Source organism: Daucus carota, chromosome 1 (assembly GCF_001625215.2).
Source record: "Daucus carota subsp. sativus chromosome 1, DH1 v3.0, whole genome shotgun sequence".
Taxonomy (NCBI): Eukaryota; Viridiplantae; Streptophyta; class Magnoliopsida; order Apiales; family Apiaceae; genus Daucus; species Daucus carota.
Genome location: NC_030381.2, coordinates 31275439 through 31298513, shown reverse-complemented (window position 1 = coordinate 31298513; position 23075 = coordinate 31275439). Strand labels below are relative to the sequence as shown.

The following is a 23075-nucleotide window of genomic DNA, read 5'->3' as shown; positions in this document are numbered from 1 at the left end:
ATAGGAATATGACTAATAACTCGAAGTCACGAATCTCTATTTGCTCAAGTCGAAGTCACGAAATTTAGATGAGGCAAAGGTAGCATATCCATTGACCATATGACCGAAAGGATCTTTATTTGCTTTGAGCCACAAATCTCTGAGATTACGATATTGACTACTAAGCAAGGTACAGTTTTGACATTATTCTTAAAAACTGTATGCATAGAACACAGAATTCGCCTACCAGGAAGGATATCACTGTATGCATTAAACACAGAAATCGCCTACCAGGAAGCATATCACTGTATGGATGACACAAAAATCGCCTACCAGGAAGGTTGGATATCAGGTAACAAAGGTAAAAGACAGAAAGGGGCCCGGGACCAGACAAGAATTGTAAGGAACTATCAAACTCTAAAATATTTATAAAATTATAATGATAAAAATGATAACTCACGCAATGAGTTGAACATTTCAAGTGCATGTAAGAAAAGAGGTGGAGGGGGGTTGGTGAATTCAAAAGTGACTTGTTCTCTCATCTTGGTCAGTGCATAGTTACCATGTCTATAATCAGCTTACATCATGGTTTACTACCAACAACATAGCATACATCATAGACTAATGCCATTACTTTGGGAAGATGAGAACATTGTGCATGCAGTTTCTAACCATGAGCTTGCGGAATATACAAGCACTGAAAATTGTTCCGCGGCTACATGTTGCATATTACATCACCAGTTGCATCTTCATTGTAAATTATAACCTCGCCACCTGCAAGAAAGGAAGTGTTAGCGCTAGTCACTGTAAAGATAGAAAACCTATTATTGAAAAGAAACAGCATGGGGACAGTAAACTATTCTGCAATATTGGACACCAGACTACTAACTCCAAAGTCAAGAATGTCTAGTGTGAGAGCACAAAATGTCATACCTTTGGTGCCATGACCCATTTTCCGTCAATCCAATCCTGATGTGGCCTCAAATCAGAATGATTAAATTCCATTTCCTCGTTGGTTCCCCTGAAGTAGATTAAGTATTTTTTACCTTGAAGTACTTTGGAAATTACACCCACCCACCAACCATCATTGTACAGAGCATCAACTTCCTGCAGCAGACTGTAATAGTCTGCCACTGCAGTCTCAGGTGGAAATGGTCGTATGTGCTTAATGTTGGCCTTTTCTTTTAAAAGTTCTGTTCCGTCATCATTTGTTAAACTCTGATACTCAACCATGTATTCATCACTACTTAATTTCTCAAGCATAGTCGCAGCAAACCAAGCACCTTGAAAACCATCCTCATCGCTAGTAATTTCAACAAATGCCCCTTTCCTAAACTTCTCCCCAATACCTATGCAAGATTCTTCATTTGCATTGTCACTAGCAACACCACCCAGTGTTCCTTTTCCAAAGTTCTCTACAATATCTATGCAAGGTTCTTCTACATTCGTAATGCTGTTAGCAACTTCAGCAAATGTTTCTTCACCAAGCTTCTCTACTGCGTTTTTAGAAGGTTCTTCTACATTTGTATTTGACATGAACTGCACTAATAACTTCGGATATTAGGTATAGGCATCACAACCAAATGAAAATAAATAGAGACAAAACTCAAAGAAAAGGAACGACGCGCCTAGCATCACCTAGGCAGAAAGGACAGACGGTAAGAAATGGAAAGGCACCAAACTGCCTAAAGGAGTTGGGCGTTCAAATAAATAAATAAATAAATAATCTCACTTTGCTTATTTTCATCTTTAAGTGGTTAAATTCATAACATTGTACTATAGAACCATCATACTCATAGCAAAATTCTTAGAATAAAACAAACATTAATAAAATCAATCTACTTCAAATAAATAAACTAATTTAAATTGATGCAATCATCATTAAAATCAATCAATATATCTACATGAGTGGCACCAGCTAGGACCTCTAGCACTGCCACTAAGATTCTGCCTTCAAACACCTTAAGTGTACTTCTAAATACTGCATGGGCCTAAAACACACAAGCCCTGTATTCAATTCAATCTCATCGGATCGTTTCTACAGCATAGACTATGAAAGAGAGGTTCAATATACAGGGTGTGGTTCATCACGAGCCTCGAGGCTTGCGTTTACAACAAATGGTGTACAGCATATATAATACACGTCTATACTATTGTAAAACAAACTAATAATCGACATCTTAGATCAGTGTCAGCAGACAGCCATTAAGTACATGCCATAACTATCCTCCAAAGAATGCCTAGTGAAATAATTAAATTGTGTTGAAAACAACAAAAGATCTTATCTTTATATTATCAGGTCATTATTCACATCTTTGACACGAAAATCCAACAGTTGTACTCAATAAACAAGACTTGAGACCAGAAAATAAATAGAACACAATTAACAGAAATCAAGCTCTTCTGCATACAAAGATCATAACTTTACAAAATTACAAAACCGCATCTTCAATACCACATCCATACACACAAACCAATCCAAATTTCAATATACAAAAAGAAATGAGGTATTCCCCCTAAAATCCAGCTTAAACAGCACATGCATTACAAAGAAACATAAACATCTTAATTCGAAAATCCAACATTCGTACTCAATAAACAAGACTTGAGACCACAAAATATTATACGAACACAATTAATAGAAATCAAGCTCTTCTGCAAATAAAGATCATAACTTTACATGGATCCGAACTCGATAAACAAGAACCGAGACCACAAAATATTATAAGAACACAATTAATAGAAATCAAGCTCTTCTGCAAATAAAGATCATAACTTTACAAAATCACAAAACCGCATCTTCAATACCATAAAGAAATCCAATTTTCAATAAACAAAAAGAAACGAGGCATCCCCCTAAAATCCAGCTTAAACAGCACATGCATTACAAACAAACATAAACATCTCAATTCAACAATCCCAAATCAATAAAATCAAAGATCAAATCATCTTAAAAACCCAAAAAGCGTACCTCGAAAGGAGGAACCCATTCTCCCCTAACCCACTCCCTATGAAGCCTCAACTCATCAGCCCCAAAATCCAGCTCCTCCCTAGTCCCCCTAAAATACACAGAATATCTGGCACCCCCAGCAGAATCTTGACCACTAATTCTCGTAATCACCCCTTCCCACCAGCCATCAAGATGATAAGCATCAACCTCCTCTCCCAGACTAAAAGCCCGGCCCATTTCGCGTGGCGCCGGAGGCCTTAACTGGATCACATCAACCTTCTCTCGGAGGAACTTGGTCTCGTCATGATCACTCATGAGGGTGTGGTATTGGACAAAGACCTGGTTCTTTTGCTTGGCTCTTGAGCGGCTTATGACGGTGCCGAGGAACCAGGCGCCGCGGAAGTCGGGCTCGTCGCTGCTGATCTCGACGAGGGCGCCCTTTTTGAAGTAGGCATTTGGGTCTGCCATGGATTGCTTTAGGGTTTATCACAAGGAATGGGGAATTGGGGTTCTGCCTTTCTGGATGGTTTAAAGAGCAGAGAGTTGAGTGTGTGTGTACATACGAGTATACAATTAAGAGTGTTCGGGGGTGGCTCGCCGACGCCACCTCCTCCGTACCCCTTATTTTTTCACGTTGTTTTTTGATAAATTTTTTAAAATTCATATAAAATAAATAGTCTTATAATATATTTTTAAAATAAAATTTTTAAATTCCGTCAAAAAAAAATAAAATAAAATTTTTAAATAAAAATTTGATTATAATATTTTTAAAAAAAATTATGAAATTATATTTTATAAGATTATCAAAATGTCTGAAAAGAGTGCAAGTAAACAATCTAAAGAAACGAATGATGTGTAATTAAGTTTTAATTTTTTTCTAAATTTCATTTTTTTTTAATTTATAAGAGGTGTTTTATATTTGGTGTATGATAAGAATTTAGTTTAGGAGAAAATTAAATTTTATATATTTTCTTCAAAATATATAAATTTCTTCAAAATAGTATAATTTGTCATTAATTTTCAAGTAAATTTCATAAAAAAAAATTTAACAATTTATGTAAAGTACTATTTTTTTTGTAAAATAAAAATTTTAAACACGTATCTAAATATATAGTATTATAAAAGTTATATAAATATGAAAATTTTCATAATAAGTTAGTGTTTTCCTGTAAAGAAACCAAACATGCCCGATATCTTTTTGAGGGACAAATGGACAATGGACACACTTATTATATAAAATTAAAAACAAAAAAAAAAAAAAAATAGTTGTGAAACACTTCTTATCTTCTATGCTATCTATCACTATATCCATTGCTCCAAATCTGTACATAACTACCTTCACTTTGGTTAAGATCATCTCAATACAACATCAAAATGTCCACCACTATTTACAGCTTGAGCTCTGTCTCATCTTTCTCTTTAAGACCCAGATCAACATGCTCCAACCTCAAATTCACTTGTGCCATTGCAGGTAGGTCACCACTTCTCTCTACTTCTCCACATATTTGTTAAATAAATCATGCATTTATATGAAATATGTCAAGAATGTTGTATTTTACATGACCCTTTGTTTGAATTTTGATTCTTGTGTTAATGCAGTGGAAGCAGGAGCAGCTAGTGCAAGGTCTCTGCAAGCAGGGAGGTATATCAAGGCAGGTCTCTACAATTTATCTCTCTTTACTATCTATTACATGCTTGATTGTTTAGCCCAGCTTGTCGATTAGTTTAAAGATTGTATTGAAATGTTTGTATGTGGTCAGGGTTTCGGATTTTATATATTGGCATAGGATCTTTAGTGCTTACCTTATGAATTGCATTTGGAATAGCTTATCGTGCTTCATTTGTTGTTCGTGGCTTTGCATATAAGCCCTTAAACGGGGAGGTGTTAAGAGTTTGTTTTCAACGAATTTGTATATGTTGAGTTTAATATGTTAGTCTGCGGTTAAGTCTTCATAGAGAAATAACTGTATTAAGCTTTTAAGAAGTTGTTGAATTATCGTGCTTCATTTGTTGTTCGTGGCTTTGCATTTAAGCCCTTAAACGGGGAGGTGTTAAGAGTTTGTTTTCAACGAATTTGTATATGTTGAGTTTAATATGTTAGTCTGCGGTTAAGTCTTCATAGAGAAATAACTGTATTAAGCTTTTAAGAAGTTGTTGAATTGAAAGCCTGCCAGAAGTTTTTGAGTCAATTTTGAGGTTCAATCCTCTATTTCTTTGCCAAAATTAAAATTGGTGAAAATAATAAACCAAATTTTAGGATATAATATAGTACTGAAGAGATGAAAGTTCCTTGTGGAACAATGACCCACCCCTTCCTGCAAAAAAAAAAAAAAAAAAAACAATGACCCACCCCACCACAAATCCAATATAATTGTTGATCAGCATTTTCTTATACTCTCCTCTGTTTGCATACAGACACTTAGATACACACCCATCTATAACTATCTATGGCAGCGATGATAGTGCTGATAACAGCGCTCTTGGTGCTTCCCACTCTTCAGTGAACTTTCCCATTTAAAATTCACTCGTATGCCTATATTAAAAAAATCTCATTGCAGTTACATAAAGTTCACAGTACTGAATTTTCTCCTAACTTGCTAAAACAACAATATTTTGTTCTTCATTCAGTGTGTTTTTCTTCATCTGTTGAAAGTACTGAGACCCAACAAGAAGAGGAACAGATTCAGGATTCTCAGCCCGAGGTTAGTACATACATCTGCAGCACTCCCATATATATAGTTGAATATTCTGCATTTTATTGTTCTGCTTGTTATTTATATGTGCATATTCACTTTGACATGTTTATAATTTCTAATATATAATCAGATAAAAGCTTTTGCAGTTCCGAGGAGGCAAATAATGACCGCACTCCTTTCAAGTTATGTATTCGCACAAGTTGATTCGCTTGATACTGCAAGTGCATTACAGTCTGTTGGATTGAGGGAATACATAGATACTTTTGATGGTTACTCATTCAAGTACCCTAAAAACTGGATTCAAGTTCGAGGTGCCAATGCAGACATCTTTTTTAGGGATCCCTTTATTCTCGATGAGAATCTCTCATTAGAGTTGTCCTCCCCTTCATCTTCCTTTTACAAGAGCATCGAAGATCTGGGACCCCCGGAAGTAGCTGGAAAGAATGTTCTAAAGCAGTACTTGACAGAATTCATGTCTACCAGACTCGGGGTCAGGCGTGAGGCAAGTATTCTTTCAACGTCTTCAAGAATAGCTGATGATGGAAAGATGTACTATCAAGTTGAGGTAAGGGCTTATAAATATTAAAGGCTAACTGCATATACTTTCAGCTTCTTAGTTGTTTGAAAACAACTACCAAAAGCCCGTCTTCTTCTTCTTTATGTCGTATACACTTGAAGATAATATGTTGTGATATGATCAGGTAAACATCAAGTCATACGCAAACAACAATGAGTTGGCCGTTATGCCACAGGACAGAGTTGCTCGCCTGGAGTGGGACAGACACTATCTTTCTGTTCTTGGAGTTGAAAACAATCAGTTATATGTATTAAGATTACAAGTACCTGAAAATGTCTTTGCTGAAGAGGAAAAAGATCTGCGTCAGATACTGGATTCGTTTAGAGTAAACAAGGTTATAGTCTGATCATCTTGGCGAACAAGCCATGCTGCTTGTAGCAGATTAAATTGCATTCAATCAGCATGACATTGCAGGGAGTACTTGATTAGTCTTGAGGTTTTGTTACATCACATGTGATTGTGATCTTGTTTGTATACCCTTTTTCCTGTTTGCTTACTTGCTTCGTTCAATTTGATAAATTACTTTCTATGAGTTAAAAATACTACATTTCTTCTCGGTTATGTAATTATGTAATTTTGATTTAAGAATAGCCCATCAAATAAAATAATTCTTGGTTTTGTCATTTACATCTCTCTGTTAGACATGAATATCCTTCACTGTGCAAAGGTATTGTGGACTATGTATATCCCCTCTGAAGTATCCTGGTGCTTTTCTCCAATGTCGTCCAGTTTCTTTAAGTCCAGTTTCTATGCGTTTCATCTGTTACAGTGTTGGGTGCGACTCGCAGTTCCTTTCTGGCATGATCCTTGGGTGCAGAATCAGTCTCTGGTGAAACTTCTTAATAGTGATATTATCTCACTTGCTTGTCTGAATACAGAAGCAGTTGATGGTAATCATATTGAATATCATACTTGGCCTCTCCCTTCTTCGACTCACGCTGTCATGGATCTTTGTAGGCTTGTCTCCCATGTTGCAATCCTTGCTCCAATCATGATTTCTTTGGGAGAACGGTCCTCCAAATGTAGTGACTACTACCACCATTTGGAAATACATTTGTAAGGTTGGCACTTTCCCAGCTTGGTTTTGAGGACTGTCTGGAACTCGTTTTCTATTCCAAAATGTTGTGCACTGACCTCGGATGTGTTCTCTTCCAGAATGCTGAGGAATCACATGCTCGCTTATTCTTTACCTGTGGCCTGTGGGTATATGTGTGATGTTATGGATGATGTCTGTTTCTCTTTTACTCAAAACTCAACTAGCTATTTATCTGGGCGACTTTTAATGGATAGGGACTCGGAAATAAAACAGTTGATGTCTTATCTGCAACGCACAGTAGTAATACACCTAGTTTTCCAGGAGCATAATGACCGAATCCATGATCAATCTCATATCAAACCAGCACAAATATGCTTCATCCAAGTGGCATGTATAGATTGCCAAAAACCAGTTGGGATTTATGTTGTGTTTGGTGTGGGAGAATGGAACGGAATGGAATGGAATGAGTAAAAAATACTTGAAACTAATAGCGAATGGGAAGAAGTTTTGAAAAAAAATTTGAAGGTGTACAAAATTGCTATGATGATATTTGAGAAGAAATTGAGGATAGGAGAGAATGGAGCATTCCATCTCAAATGGAAGGGGTGATATCTAGCATATGATGTAAGGAATGGAATAGAGGAAAGAATGAAATTTCTTAAAAATTGTCCATAAGATAGTTCATTTTTCATTCCATTCCTTCTAGAATCATTCACCCCAACCAAACACAACATTACAAGTCTGTATGAGTGGTCGTGTTTCCCGTATCATGTTGCATTTCAGTGAAGGGCGATATTCAACTGTGAACTTGTATGAACATATGGATCTTGTATTTAAATATAATCACTGTATTAATAAGCTTTATAACGTCCCAGTAAATAAAATAATATGGCCACAGATGCATCAAATTTGAGCTATACAAGGTAATTATGACACATGGATCTTGAACAAAAACAATGATAAGCTAACATCCGGGAAAATCTGTTTTTAACATAGATATAAATTCAATGTTATACACAATCACAGGTCTATCCCCAATCCACAAAAGGAAGTGATGGATACCCTCCCTCTGGAGGAGGTTTTAGTGAGGGAGGTAAATTTCCTAGTGAAACTCCCAGACCATCTCTCAGAATGTTGCCTGACAAAATTAAAATAATAATAATAAGGAAAAACCCATGATTTTCTATACAAAAAAAAAAAAGAAAAAAAAGAGAGAGAAACAGAATAGATGCTGCACAGATTATTTTGATTCAGAGAAAGGGTAGTAAAGAGTATCATAAGCATCTCCCTATAAATGAAACAAGAAATTGGAATCCAATTAGAAACAGAGAATTACCTTGGGAAGAGGCTCCCGCAGCTTGTTGATTCGTATCAAGTGACTGAAAATTGCCCGTGAAGTTCGATACTAGTTGGCAATTAAAAAAAGAAAGAAGAAGTCAATATAGGAAGTTTGACACCGAGTGAATACATATTCTGAATTAAACCGATTGTATTGCAAATCTTCAACGACCACCTTTCAATGTGAAAATAATCTTTATAAAACATAAGCTTTCAAGTAAATGAAGCTGCCCTTTGTGGTTCCACCAATAGAGGTTTTCATTTACGAATGAAAAGAAAGTATGTAGTTAGATGCAAAAGGCCCGAAAATGAAATAAACAAAATAGCAACGTACCTGAAGTATTAGCACTTTGCAGATTCTGCTTAGGATGAAGATATTTACAAGAATCTCCATATGGACATGATCCCTTTGAACCATTGCAAGATAATTAGTCAAAACCACAATACAAAAAAAGTTCAAAAAAATTACAAATAAAACAAAAACGGGCAATGGAAGTTGTCAATATAGTCCCAATAGGACATCAATTTCCTACATTGTCGTAAACCAAATAAAGATCACTTGAGCTCGTATTGAAGAAGCGGAAATTTAAGGTTCCTCATTCATACATTCATAATAAGTAGTTATCATATACACTATTATTTCAAAACAAAAAAAAAAGTATCATATACACTATCATAAGCAACAAGAATAAAAGAAGGTCATCCTAAATATTTAAGCAGTAAAGAACAAGTGATTGTTGTCAACAACCTATACGCGGTTTTTTATCACAGAAAATAAAAAAACCCAAAGCGGGTGTCTTTCCGCTATAAAAAAACAGCCGAAGCAATCAGGAACCCGGACCCATAACTAAAATGCATCTTAAAATCCAAATAAATCAAGAACAATGACATATCCTCTACCATAACACTTGTACAAAATTTTAAGCATTCGAGCATGACCCAAATAAAGATATATCGAAAGAAACAAAAGCATCAAATTAATCAAGAAAAATATCTTGCACTAATTTGGCTAGTGAGCTGTATAGAGAACATACTGTAGAGAGGAAGCGATTGCAGAGTGGGGGAGAAGGAAAAGGAAGGGCAGAAGGGTAATTCTGGTACCAGAGAGATTTGGCTCTCTGATGCTGAATGCTCTGGAGATGTCTCTTTCTGGCATAAGCAGTGTCCTGGAACTCCTTGTCGCAATAGTCACAGTAGTACTTCCCCAGTGGCATCTTAGTTGTTCGTCCTGTGTTTCAGAATCGGGGCTTTTCTACTCCCCCTCTTTTTCTATTTGCATTTAGCAATATTGATGGTTAAAAATATTATTGTAAATTTTTTAAAGACTTTTTTGCATTTTGGTGGCTTGTACTATTTCAAATTTGCACGTTAGTGGTCGATCTTTAAAAGTCATCAATTGTGTTGTTGGACTTAAATTTTTAACACATTAGGGGCTCCGCATCATATCCGTTAAATCGAAGTAACGGTGTCAAATGATCAATACATATCTTCTCATCCTCTTATTTCCCTCCAAATTAAAAACGAAACCTCTACCCCCTTTTCCGAAGCAAGAACAACGACGAATTCCTGCTTACGGAAATGAGTTGGTTCCGGCGTCTTAAAGAGGATGTTGATTTGTATCATCCTCGACAGTGCCCCGATTACAGTGGTAATCTCTTCAACTTTTCTTCTTTGTAGCATATGAAATGAGTATCACTTATCATATATTCAGTGTTTGTTGTTGTTGGTGGCTAGTTGTTTAGTATTATTGACCTGCAATTGCTTTATACTATTAAAATGGAAGATTCTGCTTGTCGGTTTTAAAAAATTAGGGCTTTTACATAGTCCAAGATTCGGTCATTATAAAATCAATTTATTCCTAATTTAGTATAGTGCTTGTTGTTGGTGGCTATTTGTTTAGTATAGTGCTGTTAATTGTAAATTAAATTGTTGCTTTGCACTCTACATTTGCAGAACCTGGTGATTTTACCCTAAAAATATATCATGGGGGCAATTGGGTAGATAACCCTAGGGCATATGTGGGAGGTACGGCAGATTTCTTTGACTTTTGTAATGCTGATCAGATAAGCATAATTGAGATATATAATATGTTGAAAGAGGTTGATGAGTTTGGGTTTCACCAACTGTGGTATAAGCTACCTAGCACTTCATTCGATAGGGGTAGTTTTGCACTAGATAATGATGAGGAGCTAATGACCATGTGTGAGCTTATATCTGATGTGGATAAGTATATGGAGATTTATGTCACCACTATGGCACATTTAAGTACAGAGCCCTGTAGAGATTCATATGTTGAATTTGTTGAACCAACTCCTAAAGAAGCACCTGCAAAGAACAATCCAGCATCTCTTGTGAACATGCCAGCTGAGGAAAATGTTGATGATCAGGAAGAGTTTGAGTTTGATTTTGACAATACACAGTTTTGGGATACCACCCAAAATGAAATTGAAATTGAGCCACAAGTTAGGGAAATGGAGGGGTTAGAAGAGGAATTTTCAGACACAGATAGTGATGATGATGATTTTGTGCCAAAAGAAAAGGAAAGTAGTGATGAGACCTTCCACTGTGATAGTTCCAATCAAGATGATTCTGATGATGATTTGTTATTTCAAAGAAATGTGGATCAAGAGGTTCATGATAACAGTGAAAAATCATCTCTGAGCAATTCCACTATCTATGTTGATAGTGATGATGAAAGAATAGCTTGTAACACAACTGATGATGAAGATTGCACAAGTAATCATGTGTTCAATGAGAAGATTGACATGATCAAGCCTTTTTTCAAGATAGGCATGATCTTCAGGGACTCACATCTGTTCAGGCAAGCAGTTAAAAAGCATGCAATCATAGAGATGCAAACCATCCCTACCAACAAATGCAAACCAGCAATGAAAGATATGCAACAACAACACAGCAAAATACTTCCAGTTCCTTGCTTGCTTCTGCGCCCGGATAGTTCTTCACTGTAGAAATCTTTGTACTCATCTTTGGCCTTAATCATTTCAACAAAACATTCATCGTCCTTGTTCTTCAAACGCCTTAACAGTCCATTGATTACACTCTTGCTGCGCGCATCAAACTCGGGTTCAGCCCCCTTGAAGAAATTGCACCTTCCATTCACGTAAGTCAAGAATCTTCTCCCCGGATTATACTCCGTCCACGATGTCTTCTCCACTGCCCAGCTTCCACACATACATTGTTGATTCATCTTTGCAGAGCTTTTAGGTTTGGATGAGAGATTTAGGTTTGAATATGCTCAATTACACACAGCGAAAGCGTATATATAGATACAGAATAGAGCCGTTGCAAAAATAGTTTCCTGAAATACCCTTGACGACCGTTACTTCGATTTAACGGATATGATGTGGAACCCCTTATGTGTTAAAAAAAATAAGTTCAGCAACACAATTGATGATTTTTAAAAGTCGGCCACTAACGTGCAAATTTGAAATAGTACAAGCCACCAAAGTGCAATTTGCTCTTTTTTAAAATGTTATATTTAAATATACTTTTTATATCGTAATATATAATATTTTTATATATAAATTTTAGCATATCCGTTAATTCGCATTTTCTCTCGTCCTTAAGGCTTAAACCATGTCCAATCCAATCCAAATGTTAAAAAATAGATGGAAGGAAACTATTTTAAACACATCAAGATCAGCAAACACATCAAGATCAGCGTCGTAGAACATAAAAACTACATCAGTAAAAATATGAAATAAGGATTAATCGAAAATTAGCAAGATATTGATTGAATAAATCAAAACTTTAATCAGTCCAGCACGTTATGAAACAGAAATTAATCACGATTAATCACTGAATTTTAGAACCATAATTTCGATTAATATTTTTTATCCAAACTCCAGTTGAGGTTCAGGAAAGGGTACGTAAAAGGCCATCTTGATAACAAACTGTGGTTTGTCATAAAGGAAAAAACAAATTAATGTTTTCATAGTCGATGGATTTATCTGTAATCTAATGAGCCACAAAACCGTACCATGGCACCATGTGAAATTAGAAGAATTCAAGATGTTTAAAGCATTTACTTAGATTCATGTATAAGCCGAAAGTTTTAGAACAATGTATAAGAACTTTAATCTGCTGTGCCACAAAACCACACCACGGCACCATGTAAAACTAGGCAGCTTCAAGATGTTCAAAGCATATACTCGAGAACTGTATAAGTCTAAAGTTCTGAAATGCACTAGTAAATAGTTTGTGGCCGCATCTTCTTCACCACTCCTTCGAAGATGCCATCAGTTCCAAAAACAGCATTGACACCTTCAGAATCAATTAGCCCTGGCAACTGAAATGAGATGGAAAATTCTCCTGGTGGACAAAGATTTTGTGTGAGCATTTCGAATACCATGCCATGCTTAAGAACTTTCTTCTCACCAGTGGTTGTTATACCCTTGATAAATATCTTTCCATTCGGCTCGACATACCAACTAAATGTATCTGGAAAAAAGAAAGGCGGTCATCACAACTATTAGATACCACCTAAGATATTTAAATTTAAATCATTTAGCAATTTATACCAACATTAGAATAATATTATCGAAGTTTATAAAAAATCAATGTCAAGATAATGTCAGAATTCACTCCCTACTTCATCAGGTACTTTATAGGTGTTGTAGAGAATTTTTTGTAGATAGTAGACACATGGTTGTCACTTCCGTAAGTCGAATCAAATCGACAGCGGTCTAGCTCGTCTACTAGTCATAGACTACGCAACATTTCTCATTTTACAATTTAAATTCTCATTCAATTTGAACCGGATTCTGCACCAGGTCGACAAGTCGAGTGGTGGACATGAATAATATACCCAAGTTGAAATATAGACAAGAGTTTTATAGGCACTTAAAATTGCAAAATTTTAAGTGATTTCCATGTAAAAAATGCTATGATGCTTTTTGATTTCCCTATAGCTATTTACATGAATTAAAGCCACAAGTACATTTATATTTAAATTTAAAAGTAACAGCCTAACTGAAACATAGATGGATAATTAATATCATCTCTAGATAATAGATTTCCTAATTCTCCAAAAATCTTAAATTCCCGTGAAGGTTTGCTCAAATTCTTATGCAGAAATAGATGGCACATAGTCTGATTTCAATTATTATTCATAGACATTGTATTATTAGAAACATAGGCAGGAATTGATATTTCAAAAACTACAAATTCTAGTACTTACTGCTATCTCTCGCGACACCTGGGAGAGCGACACGGAAAAGGTAAGTATCATTAGATTCCGAGATATCAATTGATCCGATGGGATGTCCCACCTTTCCTAGTGCAGCACTACCTGTAACAGCAACCCCATGACTGGTGGCCCCTAGAACTCTTTCCAAATCTTCCTCATTTGAATGGGAAGGCAAAAACACCATAGCTGGGTGATTGATAATAGATGCAGGAATGTTCATATGCGGTCGTGGTGTGCTGTCGAAGGGGACACTTTTAAGCGGCATTATGGCAATGATTGGTTGTTGAGGATCCAGTTGTCTCTCAGCATGATTTCCACTTGCATGAGATGAGTTATAAGATCTGCATTTATTAGAAGAAAGCACAAGTTATCTTTGCAATTATTATCAGAAAGCACAAGTCAGCTCGAGATGATACAAATTAGCATATTAATATAAAAGGCCAACGACACATTAGCACATGGACTAAAGTCTAAAGCAAAATACAAATAATCAACTACAAGACTGCCATATTACACCAAAATATAATTGTTAAGAGGATTCAATCACACCCTAAACATCATATTTGGATGACCCGTCATTTACAGAAGATCGACAATCATTTACAAGGTACGTATATTATTAAAATGATAACATATGCATGACATAACCTGGTATTAAAGGTAATGCGTGACATGTCAAGGGTGACGCTAACTGTGAGACCAGTATAATTATAAATTTCAGTAGTTTTGGAATTTATGGGCAGGACAGATAGGTCTCAGCTGAGAGGAGATGTTTTCCACAATTATGGTTGACTGCATGCAGACTATGCCTTTAAGTTGAACCCATGCTTGTCCTCTACCAGAATAATCGGTCTAGGGTCTGTCATTGGGGCGCAGATCAGGTCTAGGGCTGTGCAGTTGGTAGTTTGGTAAGCCAGCTAATATTTCGGTAAACATATCTGAAATCATTGCAAAGAATTTTAAAAATACCGAGATTACAAACCTTACTGTTATTAAATTCATCAATTATTGATGGAAACCCAACGTGATCACCAATATTTTAATATAAAAGCTCCAGGGTTAAGAAACTGGTATAATTTTATAAATTTGTGAAATTGACTTCTTCAAAACCCTATAATTGAGAAGCGAAATTTGGAGCAGTGGTTAGCTATTCATAATGACTAGAAAGAGATTATGTTAAAAATATCGAGATAGAAAATAATCAAAATTTATTTACAATTACCAAAATGGAAGCACAAATTACACCAAAATCCACCAATTTACAACAATAATTGGACAGCTAAATTCTGGCAAAAGTCACATATTACACACACCCCTATCCACAGGTTTATGTAAAAAAGAAAAATATGACTGAAATATCACATTTCCAAACTTTGGCCTTTTCAATCGCATGGGTTATGCATGTTCAAAATTCAAATTCACTGAGAAATTTAAAGGTTTTATGGTTCACAAGTGTTACACAGAATGAGAGTCTTTCCAGTACATGAAATGTTATCTCCCTTGAATTGGTTTCAAGACCCCTGAATATAAAAAGGCATGTCAATCCGAAGACCTCCATCAATCATTGGATTTTTTATATTCAGTCTTATAGGACCACATGTCATAGACTGCTCGCTACATAATGTAAGCCTTGAATATGATGTACTTCATTTTGTAGGATTTCAAGATTTTATACAGCAACTTATGGGTGCGGAAAACTAGGTCCATACGGACATATAAATTCTGGACCCATAAACAGCATGGTGTCTCTATAGCTTTGTGGCTCCACTTACTAACATCATGGCATAACAATAATGCTTCATCTTATTAATGTTGAAGATTGATAGTAAAAATTCTCCTAACAATATTATGATAGGAACTGAAGATTCTAAAACAAAATAGAAAGCCAACTACTCTGATCTATAACATCTATCTACAGTTCGGCCCTAATTGTACCGTAAAATGATCGAAACCCTGAATGCCCCTGTGTGGGAACTCTGCAGGATGTAACATCTTTGGCATAATCCTAAATGTAATACTCTTTGCAGGGGGTGCATTAAGAGAGCAAGTCAGAATCCGGTAAAGATATGTTCTGTGATTTTGAGATAAACAAGAAGGAAAGGAAGGAGAAGGTAGCCGGTGAGGAGCCGAACATAAGGTTTATTTGGGTAAAATAATAACCAGTGAAGAACAGATAAGCAGCAACAGAAGCCGCTTGAACTACAGCAAGCAAGTGAAATACATAATATCCACTAGCAGAGTTCTTCATAATTTTACCAAATATAATTCTATTAAGCGGAAGTCAGCACTAAACAACCCCCCCCCCCCCCCCCCCCCCCCAAATTTCATTCTTTCCCCTTGCAACCCCTCACACAGACCCCAAATAGCAGCAACTAAATTATCCATTTAACTAAAAAGAACAATCTCATACATTTCAAAACAAAAACACAAAGTTGCAACAAGAAAACAGATTACCACTGTAATATGCCCAAAAATTGAATCTTTACACACGATTACCAAAAGGGTTTCTAAATTCACCAAATAAGGAAATTCCCCTCTCAAAACTGTAGCAAGCAATGTATAAAATTACTAAAATCAAGAAAATGAGGGTTCTACAAAACCCTTAATTTAAAACAAACAAAGCACTTGGACAGTTTGATTCAATAAATAAAATCAAGAAAATACAAAAAAAAATATGTATATACATATAAGAGAGAGTGTGTGTACCCATTGTTGAAAGCCATGGTACAGTTGAGGGAGAGCGGCAGGAAATACCCAGAATTGAAGTCGGAGACTAGTAGTTTTAGTATTGATATCTGCCAATATCATAACGCCCCATTTGCATTTATTACATACTTCCCCTGTGATTCTAAGAGCAACCCCAATGGTGTTACTTATCTTCAACCCCTAAAATATAATAAAATAATGATTATCTAAAATATAAGTAAGCAAAAACTTGTTTTACTCCAATGGTATTCCCTATAATCATCCCTATATTTGAAAAAAAAAATATTTTATTAAAACTTTTACTATGGTGGGGTAGATAAAAAAAGGAGGGAAAATAAAAAATGAAAGAAAATGAGAGAGAAAGAGATGAGTTGGAAGAAATAGGGGCTCACTTTTCTATTCCCAAAAGAAGGGGTTTTGTTTTCTCTCACCTAAAAATTTTAGGTAAGGAGAGGATGGTTGGAGTGAAGAATTTTTACTTCAACCCCTATTTTTGTCCACGTAGACTCATTATAGGTAAGGGAGGTGTTCCCTTGGAGTTGCTCTAAAGATATGTCATATGTATACTTTCTTTTAGCATTAACAGCAGAGTTATAAATGTGCAGGATATTGAGCTTGTATTTGCGAATTTTTCTTTTAAAAATTATTTTTTAAAAAATATATGTTTTTAGATATAAATATTAAAAAATGTGTTTTATATATGTTATTTAGTAAAAAAATTAAGATCTTATTTCAGAAAAAAGTAAAATTTCAGGCATTTTTTTCCATAAATAATATTTATTTCTCAAAAAAAGTTTAGCCAAATGACCATATTATATTTTGTTGAACCTATGTGAGATGATGTGGCCGTTTGGCTAAATTTATAATTCAGAAATATGAGCTTATTTTTAGGGAAAAGTACATGTAGGGGCTGTTTGGATGAGTTTAAAATAAGTTTTTCTTGCTTAAAGTAAAAAAAAAAAGTGAAGTGGAAGTTAGAAGCAAGTTTAGACTTATAAGTGATTAAAGTGTTTGGAAAATAAGTAGAATTTGTGAAACAAAAGCTAGTGTTCCTAGCTTTTTATAAATACTCTCGATTTAGAATCTTCGGCATAATTTTTTGACAATGCAGGTTTAAATAATTCTCGAGCTGAGCCAGAGTCGAACCCGGGTTTCCTGGGACAACAGAGGATAAACCCACCACTGGGCTATCCAATCGTGCTCAAACATTTTACTTATATGGTATGAGATTATATTGATTAATTATATCTTAACAAACTGTAGATATAAAATATTCGAATCAATTATAGAAAGTTTTCAAAAACTGAGTCTAAAAGAAGAAATGAATGACGTGTGTTTAATAGATAATATACCACATCTCTCATTTAGAGAAACAAGTCTAGTTAGAGCAAGAATTGACAGGAGATCAATTGCAAAGCTTTTAGGTCCACTACAAAGGTCTGCAGGCTGAAGAAGTCTTCAATCAAATCCAGAACTAAACTGTTCATGGGCTGATCATACCTAGTTACAAGTTACCACGAAAACAACACTAATGTAATTTACATAATGATCGTCTGATGTAGAGATCATAAAATATAGTAAGTTGATCACAAAAGGACACTAAACTGTATGCTTATGGAAACATTTATATCTTGCTGGCGTCGCTAAGACTTGGCAGATGGCTCTCCGGACAGCTGTTAATACGTCAACTTGGTCAGAAGACCTACCCTCCCGTGAACCATCTGAATCATGCCGGATATTTGGTTGGTCTGCTTCTTTACTGTCACCCTAAAATTAGCAACAATCAGACCAATAAAGCTAAAGAGCAAACTATCAAAGCAACAAATCATAATGTACCATGATGAGGTTTAAAAATCTAATTCCAACAAAGAAGGCTAGCACTACAAGTATATTGTATTGTCCTCATCCTTGGTTCCTTTCAGAGGTTCTAGGGCCAAAACAATGATATGATTGGAGGAAGTAGGATGTGATCTTTACTCACATGAACGACGCAGTTTGCAAGGGAATCAGAGCATTACAGCTGCACATAGAAGTAAGAGAACCGTTCATATTGGTACATAAGCTTTGTTACTAACTTACTCCCAAATGCCAAATCTTTCTCAAACTCTTCAATTTTGGCGTCATAGAGGACACGAATAGTGGCGCCCCAGCTTAATCAGCAAATATTCCTTTGCCCCTTGATCCGACAACCAGTTAGGATCCTTGGTGGTCGCTGCACGCAAGACCAAGTGATGGGCACCTAAAAAACAGTGAAAGGATGTTGAATTATCAGTTAAGGTAACAAAGCATAAAGTTGAGCTACAAAATTAATATATGCAGCGTTATTGCAAAAAGCTAAAATAAAACAAAAACACCATGTATAATTTATAAAAATAAACATATGCAACAAACCATTCAAGCCATTATATGTAGCATGACACATTGTTGGCTTTAGATTAGGAGGTTTGAATGTCCTGGAGAAAAAAAATACAACTTTAAATCATGATTGGCGCAAGAAATTTTTTTATGAGGAAATTGTAATGAATACTGAAATACATTACGCACCCTTTGTCAGTTGCGAGGAAGATGTTGAATGAACTAAATTATAATTTGACAGAGAAGGATATTGATTTGGCGGTTGAGCTAACAAAGAACAAAGGACAAAGTGGAGCTACAAAATTAATATATGCAGTCTTATTACAAAGAGATAAAACAAAACAGAAGAACGTGCATAGTGTATAAAAATAAACTTATGAACCAAAGATTTTGGAAAACATTGTATATGAAAATGAAAGACTAATTGCAATATATGGAAAAGTAAAGAACAAAACTTTCGTCAATGTGATATAACTAGATAAAACTTGGTCCCTGTGCTTATTGTTCCATTACTTATTGGATTTGTATGCAGCTTCCTTGGATGTCCTATTTTGTCTCATGGGATTTATTATAAATACAATTACATTTCTAAAATGCTTGTCGACGCGTAGAGAGTGAATGTTAAGTTATACCAACAGGTCTTCTTCTATTTGCCGATGATATGTGTTGAGTTCTGTGTTCGAAGCCCCAACAATTCCATTCTTCTTGGTTGACCTGTTAATTGGCAATAATGCATAACAAAATATAGATATAAACTTTAATTACTAATTTACATGTGTATGTGTTCTGCCCCTAAACTTTATAACTAATTTACATGTGTATGTGTTCTGCCCCAACATTTACTACTTGTATACAATTTATATAAAATTAAATATTAGTTTCTGAGGTTATAAGACATTCTATTTTACCATAATATCTACATGAATAATATAGAGTCATCCTACAAACATTTGAATATTACGGAACTTTATTACACGAATCACATGTTTGGTAAACAATAAAAATAGAAATTATTTTTAGATACAACAAAAATAACGGTTAAAATTTTGACTGATATGTTAAATAATATGACATATATACTATAATTTTTTTTAGTGTAAGATTGAAAATTTATGGAAAATGCCAGAGCACCCAAAATGAAATCCCAAATGCCACTTGGCATGATTTAATTGGCTATAATTCTATTAAGTATTAAGAGCATCTCGAACAATGTAGAACTCCTAACTAAAAATCATTAATACATACTATAAATAAGAAATATAAAAATTATGTAAAAAACCCCAACTCCAATGGTACATTCGGTTACAAAATCCGTTGCTATCATGTCGAGAAAGGCTGGAGGGGGTTTTTCTAGCAATGGAAGCTTTCTGTTACGAACTTTTCATTGGAAATCCGTTGCTACGTTGTCAGTGGCCGAGTTCTCCACCTAAGTGTCGTTGGTATTTTGTCGGTAATTAACGATAGAGTTTCTATTGCTAATTTCTTATGCAGAACTGTGGCAATGAACCTGAAAACTAAAACTAAGGTGGCGTTCACTTGGATGCTAGAAAGCACGGACACGGCAAAAGGTTGCCGTACGCGTGTCGGACACGGCCGACACGACGATTTGGCACCAACACGGCTGAATATGTGTCCGACACGCCATGCGGCGTGTTGAAACGCAGACGCAGTCCACACGGCCCACCGACTCAACCCACTAAAAAAGCCCAATTCCGGTAATTTTACCCTAAAATCAGCCCTTCTCTTTTACATCTTATATCAAACCCAAGGCATTATAATAGAGAGTGGCTCGGTAATGAAGCATTTGGACGTGTTCCTCCACACAAGGAAATGGAAATTTCAAATGAAAGAAACAAATGTTTGACAAGGCTTTTTCAAGAAGAAAATGAAAGGAATAAAGTCATAGTCGAGTTTGCTAATTTTTCAGGTTGCATGGGTATTTATAGGTATTTATAGCTGGCATGCTTCCTTGAAGCTAGAGGCATTCTTGATCACTAATTGTGAAAGAAACTTTATTATTGTGAATGAAGTTAATCAGTATTCACATATAATTCATGTATTATTTTTTATTATAGATTTTTTTGTCGTGTCCCATATTCAGGACTCTTTGATAATTAGTAAATCCCCGTGTCCCGTGTTGTCGTACCCGAGTCGATATGAGACAGTAATGACGAAATATGAGTGAGTTAAATTTCTTATGATGAAAATTGTAGGAAAACATGATGACGACTAAATATAAAGAACGAGCATTCCAAAACATGGGGGTTTAGATTTCTAGTTCAAATAGTTGGAATGGAATGATTGAAAAAACAAAAATTATAGTCTATACTCTATAGACATTCTCTAATCACTCCGAATTTAGAGTAAAAATATCATTCCATTCTCCCTCCATTCCATTCCATTCAAGTGAACGCAACCTAAGATTATAGCAAAAAAAACATCCGATGCCGGAAAATATAAATAGGAGAAAATGCAGTATCCACCCGGGTACTGAATAAGTGAATGCAAAACAATATTGACTTAAAGAACAGAGTATATAAAGACAAATAAATATATAGAACAGGATTAAAGAAATTATTCTGAAACCTACAAAGATCTGGAGCAGGTACTGGTTCATTCTATTCCATTCAGACTACAAAAACAACGAAAATGATCTATCTGTATATCTTTTAGTTTAAATAATAATGTCTATATCATCATGAAGCACATTTACAAATTTTTGTCAAGATTCATCACAGTTGCTCTATCTCAATAACAAACTAACTTCAACGGATCATTATGATTTGCATTGGTTAGCTGATTTTTTGATCAAGACAATTTCACAAACACATAGCGCACTATATATATAATTAACTTATGTACAGTTCATAATCATTCGGTTTTTAGAGCAAGTCCAATAGTGTCCTTGTTGGAGCCTCAAATATAATATAAAATATGATATCCTAGTGATTTAGGACATGTTTATCTAAGTTCAACTCCAACAATGTGTCTTATTTTTAATATATGTTTAATATTTAATTATTAAAAATTCTCTTTTATCACTAAAACACAATATAAAGTAGAGAAAGATGGTGGGTAGAAGATTTTATATTAAAATATTGAATAGGGCAAGGAGAGAGGTGCCTTATTAATAGGGCTTGAAGAGCTTGTCCTAGTAATATAAGGCATCACTAGGACACTGTTGGAGCAAGATTTTTAAGCAAATGCCTTAAATAATGACTTAGGACATCATTTGAGGCAGCTGTTGGACTTGCTCTTAGAAAAAGAAGAAGTACTGTAGGCGCCATTTAGCAAACAGCTTATATGTAATTCATAAATAATTGAAATTGCTTAATTGACAAAGAAGCAGTAGTCACCTTAACATAAGTTTGTGTTATTCGGAGAGAGTTGTGCCGGCAGTTGTGATCGGTGGGTGCGGTTTGAAATTCTATCCGTCCACGGACTGTGATTACGCGGGAACAAAATGTCCGGAGCATGTCTGGCTCAGCCTTTACCGCAAAATTAAGGGTCGGAATAAGTGGATTACGAGTGTGTCTGGTTTTCACAAATAAGTCAAAAAGAAGTAATCAAATCTTTATTTTTATCAAATAAATTGTAAACTTTTACTTTGAGAATGGTGTATTTGACAAACTGCACCAACAAGTAATATGCATGTTATGATTTATATTTTACTAAAATATTTGAAAAATTAAAGCCAGAACTGATATAATATATAAATTATTATAGTGTTTGATAATATTGTTCAAAATTATTTGAGTATTTGCATAATTTTTGTAGGATGTTAGGTGATTTAACAAGCCTAATGTTATTGTAGAGAAAGATAAAATAAAAACTTTTATCACACCATGCAGTCATGCGCTCGATAAATTTTGAAATAATTTCAATCAAATAGATATCATAATTAAATTGTAGACTAATCACGTTTTCTTTTTAATTTTTTATTTTGGCAGTTTAACTTTGTTAACGATCACACTTTAATTTTAAATCATCCCTTAAAATAATTTAACCAATCTTCGGATAACCGACCTTTGAATTTTAAGTTATTTTTAACCAGTCAGGTCAATTCTAGATTATAATAATATTTTTTTCTCGTAACTGAAATTTTAAGAGATAATATTTATTTTTTTTACTTTGTTATATTTATATACATGTGTATTAATCCGTTATGTTAGATGATTATAAAACTGGATTAGTATTGAGCTGAGAGATGATTCCAAAACACGATCCAA

The 23075-nt window shown here is 34.9% G+C and overlaps 4 protein-coding genes and 1 long non-coding RNA gene across 10 annotated transcripts; 1 reads left to right on the top strand and 4 right to left on the bottom strand.

Annotated features, from left to right (window-relative positions):
- Nucleotides 1–376: 376 nt before the first annotated feature.
- On the bottom strand, nt 377–3525 carry LOC108227393 (protein AGENET DOMAIN (AGD)-CONTAINING P1). Its single transcript, XM_017402516.2, has 3 exons — nt 2951–3525; nt 913–1518; nt 377–753 (listed from the first exon to the last, which is right to left on the bottom strand). The coding sequence occupies exons 1-3, from the start codon at nt 3395–3397 to the stop codon at nt 739–741; spliced, it is 1068 nt and encodes a 355-aa protein (XP_017258005.1). The 5' UTR covers nt 3398–3525; the 3' UTR covers nt 377–738.
- Nucleotides 3526–4193: 668 nt separating this feature from the next.
- On the top strand, nt 4194–6829 carry LOC108227591 (psbP domain-containing protein 1, chloroplastic). Of its 2 annotated transcripts, XM_017402829.2 has the most exons (5): nt 4195–4400; nt 4529–4585; nt 5558–5631; nt 5756–6190; nt 6327–6829. In XM_017402829.2, the coding sequence occupies exons 1-5, from the start codon at nt 4304–4306 to the stop codon at nt 6546–6548; spliced, it is 885 nt and encodes a 294-aa protein (XP_017258318.1). In that variant the 5' UTR covers nt 4195–4303; the 3' UTR covers nt 6549–6829. The 2 variants fall into 2 exon arrangements, with proteins under 2 accessions (XP_063935868.1, XP_017258318.1); XM_064079798.1 differs by lacking the exon at nt 5558–5631 and having other exon boundaries at nt 4194–4400; nt 5772–6190; nt 6327–6810.
- A 1236-nt stretch (nt 6830–8065) lies between these two features.
- LOC108227698 (zinc finger CCCH domain-containing protein 3) lies at nt 8066–9853 on the bottom strand. Its single transcript, XM_017402993.2, has 4 exons — nt 9611–9853; nt 8911–8983; nt 8575–8643; nt 8066–8376 (listed from the first exon to the last, which is right to left on the bottom strand). The coding sequence occupies exons 1-4, from the start codon at nt 9788–9790 to the stop codon at nt 8267–8269; spliced, it is 432 nt and encodes a 143-aa protein (XP_017258482.1). The 5' UTR covers nt 9791–9853; the 3' UTR covers nt 8066–8266.
- Nucleotides 9854–12609: 2756 nt separating this feature from the next.
- On the bottom strand, nt 12610–16646 carry LOC108227651 (alpha-crystallin domain-containing protein 22.3). Its single transcript, XM_017402927.2, has 3 exons — nt 16492–16646; nt 13777–14126; nt 12610–13037 (listed from the first exon to the last, which is right to left on the bottom strand). The coding sequence occupies exons 1-3, from the start codon at nt 16506–16508 to the stop codon at nt 12784–12786; spliced, it is 621 nt and encodes a 206-aa protein (XP_017258416.1). The 5' UTR covers nt 16509–16646; the 3' UTR covers nt 12610–12783.
- A 1163-nt stretch (nt 16647–17809) lies between these two features.
- Nucleotides 17810–22416, bottom strand: LOC108227767 (uncharacterized). Of its 5 annotated transcripts, none has more exons than XR_010284614.1 (5): nt 22203–22416; nt 19036–19560; nt 18883–18944; nt 18376–18730; nt 17810–18258 (listed from the first exon to the last, which is right to left on the bottom strand). It is a non-coding gene; the product is annotated as an uncharacterized LOC108227767 (long non-coding RNA). The 5 variants fall into 5 exon arrangements; XR_010284618.1 differs by having other exon boundaries at nt 19036–19113; nt 22203–22414; XR_010284616.1 differs by lacking the exon at nt 22203–22416 and having other exon boundaries at nt 18328–18730; nt 19036–22183.
- Nucleotides 22417–23075: the final 659 nt, after the last annotated feature.

Excerpts from the sequence above, each read along its gene's own strand:
- LOC108227698 (XM_017402993.2), bottom strand. The coding sequence starts at position 9,790 with ATGCCACTGGGGAAGTACTACTGTGACTATTGCGACAAGGAGTTCCAG. Across the intron at positions 8,644-8,910 it reads GCAAAGTGCTAATACTTCAG|TATCGAACTTCACGGGCAAT; the intron begins GTACGTTGCTAT and ends ATTGCCAACTAG. Across the intron at positions 8,377-8,574 it reads TGCGGGAGCCTCTTCCCAAG|GCAACATTCTGAGAGATGGT; the intron begins GTAATTCTCTGT and ends TAATTTTGTCAG.
- LOC108227393 (XM_017402516.2), bottom strand. The coding sequence starts at position 3,397 with ATGGCAGACCCAAATGCCTACTTCAAAAAGGGCGCCCTCGTCGAGATC. Across the intron at positions 1,519-2,950 it reads AATGGGTTCCTCCTTTCGAG|TTCATGTCAAATACAAATGT; the intron begins GTACGCTTTTTG and ends TTATTAGTGCAG.
- LOC108227651 (XM_017402927.2), bottom strand. Across the intron at positions 13,038-13,776 it reads AGGTGTCGCGAGAGATAGCA|ATACATTTAGTTGGTATGTC; the intron begins GTAAGTACTAGA and ends TCTTTTTTCCAG.
- LOC108227591 (XM_017402829.2), top strand. The coding sequence starts at position 4,304 with ATGTCCACCACTATTTACAGCTTGAGCTCTGTCTCATCTTTCTCTTTA. Across the intron at positions 4,401-4,528 it reads ATTCACTTGTGCCATTGCAG|TGGAAGCAGGAGCAGCTAGT; the intron begins GTAGGTCACCAC and ends GTGTTAATGCAG. Across the intron at positions 4,586-5,557 it reads AGGGAGGTATATCAAGGCAG|TGTGTTTTTCTTCATCTGTT; the intron begins GTCTCTACAATT and ends TTCTTCATTCAG.